This window comes from Lynx rufus, unplaced genomic scaffold, assembly GCF_022079265.1.
Source record: "Lynx rufus isolate CCGP_SWC_20201006 ecotype Redwood Valley unplaced genomic scaffold, mLynRuf1.p SCAF_2, whole genome shotgun sequence".
NCBI classification, from domain to species: domain Eukaryota; kingdom Metazoa; phylum Chordata; class Mammalia; order Carnivora; family Felidae; genus Lynx; species Lynx rufus.
In genome coordinates, this window is record NW_025814834.1 from 217,456,338 (window position 1) to 217,467,333 (window position 10,996).

The 10,996-nt window shown below is 47.7% G+C and overlaps 1 protein-coding gene across 2 annotated transcripts; it reads right to left on the reverse strand.

Moving 5' to 3' along the window:
- Positions 1-1,209: 1,209 nt before the first annotated feature.
- Positions 1,210-10,354, reverse strand: VAMP3 (vesicle associated membrane protein 3). Of its 2 annotated transcripts, XM_047084138.1 has the most exons (6): positions 10,285-10,354; positions 8,032-8,113; positions 4,937-5,095; positions 4,095-4,146; positions 3,370-3,477; positions 1,210-3,040 (listed from the first exon to the last, which is right to left on the reverse strand). In XM_047084138.1, coding segments are annotated over exons 1-5 (360 nt in total). In that variant the 5' UTR covers positions 10,287-10,354; the 3' UTR covers positions 1,210-3,040; positions 3,370-3,412. The 2 variants fall into 2 exon arrangements, with proteins under 2 accessions (XP_046940094.1, XP_046940095.1); XM_047084139.1 differs by lacking the exon at positions 3,370-3,477 and having other exon boundaries at positions 10,285-10,347.
- Between the last annotated feature and the right edge of the window lie 642 nt (positions 10,355-10,996).

Sequence of the window (10,996 nt, forward strand, 5' to 3'; positions counted from 1 at the left end):
CTCTCTCTCTCAAATATATGGACTTGTCTAGTGTGGACCCTGGAAGGACGGTGGTGCCATTCTCTGGAACAGACACTGTTAATGGCAAGAAGAGAGGCGTGAGGCAGGGGAATGCTTGATTCTGTCTGGTCCACCTTGAGTTTGAGAGGCCTGTGTGTACCAGGCCAGGAATCATCAGGACACTAATGGATAAGAGATGTGGGAATAGGTAAGATTGCCCAGGGAGAGAGGTAGGATGGAGAGAGAAGTTGGCTGAGGGGTATCCAGCTGGCTAAGGAATCCTGACATTAAGGGAGGGGTAGAGAAGGGCCCATTGATGGTAGGTTTTCCTTCAAAATCTTGAAAATGGCACCCAAATTCATACAGATTTCATCATATAAAGGTCCTGAGCAAACAGCACAATTCTATTGTTAGTGCTTTCCTGGGACATAATAGTAGGTCAGACAAGAAAAGCAGTGACCATCTATCCAAGGCATTGGGAAGAAGTCAATGTCTTCTCTCTCAATAGGACTTCATCGGAAACTGGCATTTTATTGTAAACATAAGCAAAGGCTACTTCCACCCATTTTATATTGTTCCCTAGGGATTGTAGATTAAGAGTGAAAGTGTTTTCAAGGGGAAGGATATGCAGAGTCAAAACGAGCCGTGTGTTTGGAGAAGCCTGTCACCCATCTGTGTACTAGCTACCCCTGTGCCCTATAGGTGGCTATCTATCCTCCCATATACACGGCCAGCCTGGATATCACTATTTTTTTTTAAGTTTATTTATTTATTTTTGAAAGAGAGAGAGCATGCATGCAGGAAGGATAGAGAGAGTGGGAGAGACAGAATCCCAAGCAGGCTCTGAGCTGCCAGTGTGGAGGCTGACTCGGGGCTCAAACTCACGAACCGTGAGATCGTGACCTGAGCTGAAATCAAGAGTCAGATGCTTAACCGACCGAGCCACCCAGGTGCCCTGCACATCACTCTTTAAAGATGACAGATTTAAGAAACTCTAAAGCCGGATCCTGACCATTTCGGTAACCGTGGAAAAGTCAGTTCCTCACTCACGTCCTATACTGCTCACGAGGGGAGGGGTTCGCTTCTGTGCACTAGGGGACGGGGAAGGGCTGGGGACCAGGAGGTGAGAGGTGGGGGCGGCAGCAAGGAACGCCGCTGGGAAGACCTGGACCAGGGCGCAGCTATCTTACAAGCACACAGGTACCAGACTCAAGTTTATAAACGGTTTATTCAGCTCATAATAGTGGGCAAGTTCCCAGCCAAATGCACAGATACAAGCGAGGCGCCCCTGGGTTAATGCAGGAGCTGGCGGGTTACATGGGACTGGGCATCAGGCAAGGAGGGAGCACCAAGGTTTCAGAGTCAGACACGGCCAGGGACCCTGAGCCGAGGGCGAGCCAATGTCCCGACGCTGACCGCTGCTTCCTTCTCCCAGCCGGGGTGTCCTCAACACTGCATCACTTCAGTGATGTCAGGGGAACAGATCTTAAAGAAACGGAGCCCGTGTTCCTGCACACCTCAACTGTTGTTGCTTTGTAAGTCACACGCTAGCACGTGAACAGGAATTTTAGAATCCTCCGTAACAGCGGGCCAGAGTGTTGATCCCTCTGTATTTCTCCCTCAGCGCCTCCTTGCCTGTTGTCATTCCTACCTAAATTCCCATCCTTAAGCCACACACCCTGATGACGAGAGTCTCACATACACAAGGCTCTCAGATGACAACGCTATTTCCAAAGCAGCATCTTGTGCAGTCTATGACATCGAAAAAAGAAAGTGTCTCTGGTTAGCTATTCTCTGTGAGAAGAGTCATCCACCCTTGACCGATGCCTCACTGAAAGCATAATTTAGAAGACAGATTTAGGAAGTGGAATAGGGATAAAAACAGGAAACAAACTCCAAAAAGCCATCGTCTATGGGGACGGGGCCACCTAATGACCAGTTCACAGATGGGTCTCACTCGAAGGCTATAAAGTTGCTGCTCACGTAATTATTAGAAACCTACTGGAGTCCAGAGCCGACAATCTGCAAACCTCTGGGTAGACAGAGATCGGCGTCTGGGTAGGAGATGGTTGGAGTCTAGCTTAGACCTTCTCTAACCCCTGGGAGAAATGCTCAATCAGGGTGGGGGCGTGGGGTGCAGGCGGGAGCTGCACCACAAACAGCATCTCAAAGGCAAGAAAGGCCTGATAGGATGTAGAAGGTTCACTGTAATGTTATCATTTTAATTCTGAAAGGCACCTTGAGTTCCATTTGTCACTTTTCTGAATTTATCTGTCGGGAACCGACTTGAGGACGCTGTACTGGCATTTAACTTTTTGGCAAAATAGAAACTTTGGTCATGGCCTCAGCTCCGTAAAAATGTTTTCGAGAGGCGATTATTTCTGATGAAAATAACATTTTTAGCAAGTGATACAAAACAGTAACAGGAAAGTAAACATCTTCGTATCTACGGTAAGAGCAAAAACTCTTGGTCAGAATCTTATTTTTAAATACAGCGCAAGGGTCAGTAGTGCTTATAAACAGTACAGAGTTCTCTTACAGGGGATCAGAAAAATAGCAAAGTAAGGCACAACCTGTTACGGTTACAGATTTGTGTTAGGCAGTAGTGTTCTTTCTGGAAGGCACAAACTGGAATTCTGATTACCTAAAGGTTTAAAATGTGGTTCTGAAGATGCCGTGTGACAGGGGGAGCCTCTGGGAACGAATCCCCTTAACTGAAATTAATGGCAATTAATCACACAGCGGGACTTCCAGGTTACGACACTCTGGAACTCAAGTCCGCTTCCTCAGCCACGCGGCAGTCTGAAGGCGCCGGGCCAAGTGTGGGCCGGGTGGCCGCACTTCAAGTTTGGAGTGCTTACGATAACAAAGGCACGTTTCCCAGAAATTAAACTTGACAGTAACAAACAGAAAATATTCACTTTAGACAGAACAGTAGGCGAGCTCGAGAGTATAGCAGGTTCTAAGTCAAACGTCTTGAAGAGGTTTCTCGAACAGCAGGCCGGAGCTTCACTGTTTCTTCACGGGGACACGTTCCACACTAACAAGCAGGGGAGACGGAAAAAGAGCAGAGGAAACAGCAGTTTAGTGTTTCGGGGCGAACCCAGAACTGACCCTGCATGTCGCGGTCTAAACGCAAAAATCAATCTGGCCGATTTCGCACTGGGGGCTCCTCCACAACTGTGCCGAGGGCCCGAGGCCACTGTGAAAAGAAAGGAGGGGAGGGATTGCTTTTGCAAATGGTTCCCACGGATGGGGCTAAAAACCCCGACGGCTTGTTCCGGGATGAGATACAACAGTAGCAACAGCAATGCCAGTTAGTAATACTTCTGTGGGCGCGTGGGTGCGTCTACGGATTTATTTACTTACACAGCTGGCACCACTAAACGCCAGACGCCATGCTATTCGCTTGTTACGGATCAGCCAGTTGTGTCCTCGTAACAGACATATGGGGTAGGTACTGTGATCGTCCCCACTCTACAAATGAGGAGACGGCGGTTCAGAGACGTTCAGCGATTTGTCTAAGGCCGCACAGCTGATGGTGGTGGAGCCATGGCGGGGAACAGGCAGTCATGCTTTTCATCAGCAGACCACACCGTTTCTTGTAAAAGGAGGGATCAGACGAAAAGGTGCTCGGTGAGGGCCCCTCGGGGGGCTCAGGCGGCCGAGCGTTCGACTTCAGCTCAGGTCACCATCTCAGCTCGCTGCTGTCAGCGCGGGACCCGCTTGGGATCCTGTCCCCTCTCTCTCGGTCCCTCCCCTGCTCATGCGTGCGCGTGCGCGCTCTCTCTCAAAAATAAAAAAAAATTAAAAAAAGAAAATGTACTCAGAGGTACAGGATACCACTGACCTACAGGGTGGGTCAGTGACAATGAATGCATTTTCCCTAACTTCAAAGGATCAATGTTTATATAAAAAATCTTGGACTTTGACGAAACAACACTCAAGTATTTAAAACGTTTACTGAAGAAAACGAAAATCTCTGGAGTAAACTACCAGCTCTGAGGGAACTTTTACTCTGAGTTCTTGTACGTGAGGTCAGCAGTGAACATACAGAGAAGACCCGAACGAGGAGTTGAGGCCAGAGAACTCACCTATGATGATGATGATGATGACGACCACGACGACAATCCCTATCGCCCACATCTGTGAAACAGACCATTTCACATTTCAAACACAGAGGTCAACGTGCTCACTGAGGAGCATCGCATTCTAGTCACTGGCAGAGGAATTAAGGTGCACTACAATTTGAAATAATTCACAATTTTTGAAGCCTAAACTTCCTGTTCTCACTCGGGGCATGAAGGTATTTATTTATCTGCTTTTTGTAAGACGGTCAGATGGCCTGCGGTCCCCAGAAAGGCATCTATTTTGTGCACACAAGTTCTTCACGTAAGGAAGGGCTGCTAACTTGTCCTGCGTGTCCGGAAGCGTCGCTTTTGTCCCAGGAAGGGGGCGGGGTCCACCCGGGCCCTGGTAGCTGCAGAACATCTGCTCTGGGCTAGGCTCCTTGCAGGGCTGCTCTCCGCGCTCCTGCGGGGCACACTGGCTCGCCAGCTGCCCTTTCTCGTCACGCTGGAGCCATGCACTCAACCACATGACAAGTGACCACCGACCCCAGCCCTCTCTGGCCAGTCTGTGTTCAGGGCGATGCGGGGGTGGGGGGTTGAAAGCGGCTTCTGTTTATGATTGGTTTTGGACATTCCTGTTCTGTGTGCTTCTTAAGGTCAGCCACAGAACCTGAAGAATTCCTAGCTGAGGGGCTAGGGAAAGGGCAGGCAGTCAGTGCCTTAGACTCAGAGTCAATCCAAATTTCCACGTACGGGACGTCCAACTCACCTCCAACATTCACAGAAGTCCCATACTTGGGGCCTTAGTTGCCCCTCTGAGACTGCAGAGGGTGACTTAATGCAAAAACCAGTGAAAAGAAAGTTACCTTGCAATTCTTCCACCAGTATTTTCTCTTCAGCTTGGCGGCACTTGTTTCAAATTGGGAAGCTCCAGCCTGCAGTGCGTCTGCACGATCATCTAATTCCGAGAGCTTCTGATCTCTTTCCAACACCTTATCCACGTTGACTCTCATGATGTCCACCACCTGAACGAACGTGATCACACCGAGTTACACACAGAGGAAGGGAAGAACAAACACAAGGCTCAGTGAAGTAAACAGCACGTTTTCTTTCAGGTCAGCACTTTATTACTTTGGGCCAAACTTCCATTTATAAATGGGAGGGGGGCGGTGCTCACTCTTTCATGACAAAAACACTCAGCAAACTAGGAATAGAAGGGAACTTCCCTAACAAGAGAAAGGGCATTTATGGAAAAACCCACAACGAATATCCATGCTTAACGTGAAAGTGAAAGACAGAGTCTGTCCCTAAGATCGAAACACGATAAGGATGCCCACTTCCACTAATGCTGTTCAACACTGTACTGGAAGTTCTGGCCAGAGTAATTAGGCAAGAAAAGGAAAAAAAGACATCCAAATTGGAAAGAAATAAATAAAATCTGTATTTGCAGACGACTCCACATACAGAAAATCCCAAAGCGTCCACACACTGCTAGAGTTAATAAACACATTCGGTAAGTGTTCAGGTTACAAGATCAACACCCAGAAATCAGAATGTGTCCATATACTAGAAAGAAAAAGGAAATTAAAAAAAATAATTCCATAAACAACAGCATCCAAAAGAATAAAATACCTAGGGGATAAATCAAACCGAGGAGGCAAAAGATCTGCACAATGAAAACTATGACGCTGCTGAAAGAAATTAAAGACCTAATTATAAGGGAAGACATTCCGTGTTCGTAGACGGGAACATTTAATATTGTTAAGATGGCAAGATGCCTCAAAGCAATGTACAGGCATACAGATTCAACACAATCTGTATGAAAATTCCACTGTCCTTCTCCCCCCTACAACCTCCTCCCAGAAATGGAAAAGCCGATCCTTAAATTTTGATGGAATTGCAAGGGACCGAAATAGCTGAAAACAATACTGAAAAAGAAAATGTCGGAGGACTCCGACTTCCCAATTTCAAAACCTTACAACAAAGTTACAGTAATCAAAGTGTGTGCCTCTGGCAAAAAGACAGACATGCACACCAATGGGACAGAACTGAGAATCCAGAAATCAACCCAAACATCTACAGCTGACTGATTTTTGACAAGGCTGTCAAGAGCATTCAGTGAGGAAAAGGACAGTCTCTTCAGCAAATGGTACTAGGACAATGGGACAGCCACAGGCAAAACAATGAGGTTGGACCCCTATACCTCACCCTATATGTAAAAATTAACTCAAAATGGATGAATGACCTACATATGAGAGCTAAAAACTATAAAACTTTTAGAAGAAAACCTAAGAGCAAATCGTCATAACTTTATTATTTTTTAAAAATGTTTATTTATTTTTGAGAGAGAGAGACAGAGACAAAGAGTGGAGGGGTGGGGGCAGACAGAGAAGGAGATACACCTGAAGGAGGCTCCAGGCTCTGAGCTGTCAGCAGAGCCCGATGCGGGGCTCGAACTCACAGACCGCGAGATCATGACCTGAGACGAAGTCAGACGCTCAACCGACTGAGCCACCCAGGCGCCCCCGTCATAACCTTAGATTTAGCTATAGATTTTACACCCAGTCAAGAACGACAACAAAAATAAATAAATTGAACTTAATAAAAATTAAAACCTTTTATGTATCAAAAGACATTATCAAGGCTGTGAAAAGACAATCTACAGAATGGAAAAAAATATTTGCGAATCATTTAACCCTAAAATGATTTTTAACCTAAAGAGGGTATAATATCCAGAATATATGAAGAGCGCTTACCACCCAGCAACAAAACGAGAAACTACCCAATCAAAAAACAGGCCAATAGACTTGAATAGACATTTCTACAAAGAATGTGTACAAATGGCCAACGAGCACATAAAAAGATATTCAACATCATTGGTCATTAAGGAAATGAAAACCAAAATCACAATGCAATACTTCCATATTCACTAACTAGCACAGCTACACTCCAAGAAAACAGAAAACAACAAGTGTTGGTGAGGATGTGGAGAAGCAGGAACCCCTGGACGTCACTGTTGAGAATGCAAAATGGTACAGCCACTGTGGAAAGTTTGGTAGTTCCTCAAAAAGCTAAATACAGGGGCGCCTGGGTGGCTCAGTCAGTAAAGTGTCCGACTTCGGCTCAGGTCATGATCTCGTGGTCCGTGAGTTCAAGCCCCGCGTCGGGCTCTGTGCTGACAGCTCAGAGCCTGGAGCCTGTTTCAGATTCTGTGTCTCCCTCTCTCTGACCCTCCCCCGTTCATGCTCTGTCTCTCTCTGTCTCAAAAATAAATAAACGTTAAAACAAATTTTTTTTAAAAAAAGCTAAATACAGAATTGCCACATAAATACTAGTCTGAATCTCACACAGTCTTCCATTGTGGGTCTGCAAACGCAGAGCAGAACAAAAGACGCTCTGAGGGTCCTCTGACTTGAGAAGCCCACAAATACAGATTTGTCGGGCTAGAGCAGGTTGCTAGCACCTGCCTTCTGTACACGAATGGGTGACAACCAGAACTGAATTTGAGGCTTGCTCAAGCTTGGGGACGAGTTAGTCAGGCTACCGAAAGAAGCATTTTGATGAAAAATCTGCTAAGAGGGATTGGTCTTGGCTTGAACAATCTAAAACTCTATTACCCTATTTTATAAAGTAGTTCTTTTTTTTCCTTTTTTTTTTTTTTTTAATTGCAGCAAAATATATCTTTAAGGTGGTTCCTGGAGGAATGTTCTCAGGAGGAGTGTTTGTGGTTTAGATATGTGGTTCAGTCACAGGGAAACCAGCATGACATCTGGAGACTAACTTCTCAGAAGCTTAGCTCAGAGCTTTCAGAATAGGAGGGGACAACATTTTTGTTACATTTATGAAACGGTCGAAGTTTCCTTTCCATTCATGCTTTTCTGATACTTTTTCTAAACAGAATTATTTCCAGTGTTCCCATGCTGGTTTAAAAGTCACTGTGGGCAACATTTTAGAACAATACCTCATCCACTTGATTTTGTGTCTGCTGAAGTCTTCGGTTACTGCCAGAGGCAGCACTCGAACCTGCAGGTGCACCTGTAGACCTGAAATGTGTAAAGGCACAAGCGTGAGTAAATTATTATTCCAAATATTACATCGTTGTACGTATGAAGACATTACTCCAAGACCCTCACTGGCAGAACTAAAGCACAAAGAGAAATCCTTCCTACAGTAATAAACAAAGGTTTCAATGACATATCTTCTGATTCCCCTATAAACTTCAAGATTCATCCATATATTAAAAGTGACCGGGGTCTAAAGTGCAGGTTTAATAAGATCTACTCTGCATCACTGAAGCACCTGATCTTAAGATCAGGGATCCTACAATAGGGAAACTCAACCTTCCAATTTTTTTTTTTTTTTATAATTGTTTAAAGGCACACATCCACTTAAATGCAGCCAGTACTCGTCTGCTCTCTCACTGTGGTAAGAATGGTTTTCAAAGTTATAAACAGTTACAGAATGCCACTTTTCCAGTACAGAGAAATGTATTTACACAAACAGGGTCAGGAACAGCGAGGTGCAGGTAGGAGGGGTGGTGCGAGTGGGAAAGATGAAGTGAAATGATGCTTCCTCTCTTAAAAGGTACTCCTCTCTTAAAATCCTTGCTGAATGCCTTACTTCTCCCCAGCCAGATCTTTCTTGACCACTGTGGCTTTGAAGTTCCTCATTGCTTCCGTTATTAGGTTGGTCACACTTTGATTTCTCTCTCTCTCTCTCACACACACACACACGCACACACACACGGTTGACCCTTGAACAAGGTGGGGGTAAGGGACGCCGACCTCTTCTGCCCCCTCCACAGTTGAAAATCTGCATGCAACTTTTGACTCCTCCAAACGTTTAACTACTAACAGCCTGCTGTTGACCAGGGGCCTTACCAAAAACATAAACGGTTGATTAATACATATTTTGTTTGTTAGGTGTCTCATATACTGTATTCTTATAATAAAGTCAGCTAGAGAAAAAATGTTAAGAAACTCATAAGAGAAAATACATTTACAGCCCGTACTGTATTTATCAGAGAAAAATCTACCCGTAAGTGGACCTGTGTAGTTCAAACCCATGTTGTTCAAAGGTGATCAGTAATGTCTTGCTCTCCTAATAGATCACGGACTCCTGTGCCTTAGAGGTCTCGTCCCTGTGTCCAAGACAGCACCTGGCACATGTCTCGCATACAAGAGCTACTGATGCATCCATTGATTCAAGTTATTTATACCTACCAGGTGTCAAAGACCAGGGATGCAGTAGATGACGTGCCTGCCCTTACAGTTTATTTATTTATCGTTTCGTCTGATAGATAATCGCAAAGGGCCATGTACTGGTACATTTTCTCCAAGAGTTTTCTCATTTAATTCTCACGACTCTTTGAGGGAGGTACTACCTACTATTAACCCCATTTTACAGATGCATAAAGCGGGGTTACGAAAGTCAACGCAGCTGGCTGCGGTGGAGTCTGTCTTTAGACCAGGTTCCACAGAATTCTATGGATCTAGATCTTCACCACTGTAATTTACTGGCCCAGCAGCCTCAGCCAGGTACACTCCTGTGGCGATCCTCAGTTCCTACAAGGAACCCAGGGAAAGCACCCATTCCTTGCTCCTCTGTAGGTGAGCAATGTACAGGTTGGAGGGGGACAGAGGGTCCTCGTGACTCTTGACGGTTTTCTCTCAATGTTACCACGGTAAACTCCACGTTTTCAAGGGCCACTACAACAAGACAGCTTCTGCTTAAACAGAGAAGGTCCACAGGTCTGCCCCTGAGTCCATTCTGATCATAGGTGCCTCTAGACAGGGCCGAGGTCTCTTCCCTTGCAACTTCCGGAGCCCAGCCCAGCACCAGGCAGCGAGCAGGCGCTCCAGGTGTAAGGCAGTGGCCACCGATCCCCTCTGGGACCTCGGGCCGGGGGGTGAGGCAAGAGGAGAAGGGGTGGGGTTGCGGTAGGGGCGGGGGTGGGGGCGTTTCCTAGCTCCGGGAAGCCCCTGGCTTCCCCACCCCGCCCTGTCCCTTCCGCGATCGCCCGACGGCCGCGAGGCTGTCGGCCCGCCTGCAGCCAGCACCCCAGGGGCCGCCGCCCACCCCTAGGCCTCGGGAGCTTCCGCGCGAGCTCACGCCCGAGCGGCGGCCGGCGGGAACCGTGCCGGGGGAGGGTCCCAGCCGCGGGCCGCCGCCCTCCGGGACCCGAGGCCGCCCCGCGTCCCGCCGCGTCACTCACATTTTGGCGGCGGCGGGCGACGGTCGGCAGAGCGGCGCAGCGGGACGGGAGGCCGGGGAGCCGGGCGGGGCGGAGGCGCGGGGCCGATGACGTCACCGGCCGCGGCCGCGAAGGGGCGCGCCGGAAGGGGGCGGGGCGTCACGGGGGCGGGGCCACCCGAAAGGGCTGGGCGGCCGGCGCGCGGTGACCGCGCGGCGTGATGCGCTGGGCTCTGTCGCGCTGCAAGCTCTCTGCCCGCCGCCAACCTTGTGACGCCGCAGGACGCTGAAAGGGACTGTGTAGGTGAATAAGAGCCGTGGCGTGGTACGTTATTTTGGGCCCGGGTACGTTATTCTTCGGCCTTGACAGTCCTGCGTGACGTCTCACGTTAACCCAGTGGTCCTGGAGACACCACGCTTCCCCCCGAAGATTTGTTAACATGAGACAGGGAGTCCGTTTGGGGTATTTATCATGAGCGTTGATTGGGTTAGACTCCTTTCTCCGTGTTCATTTGTGACTCAAATATTTGTCACCGCACAGACCATGACGGGAGCCTGGGCATCAGGCACTGTTTAGTGTCTACGTTTCTGCATTCCCCGGGCCCTGGCAGAGAAGGTCCTCAGCTTTTGATAGGCTGCAGGTGGAGAGTTACTCTGCAATGAACTTAAAGCGGTTATTGAAAATATTCCTACCAACGTAGACGACGCCTCCCTTAAACAAACAAAAGTCTGAA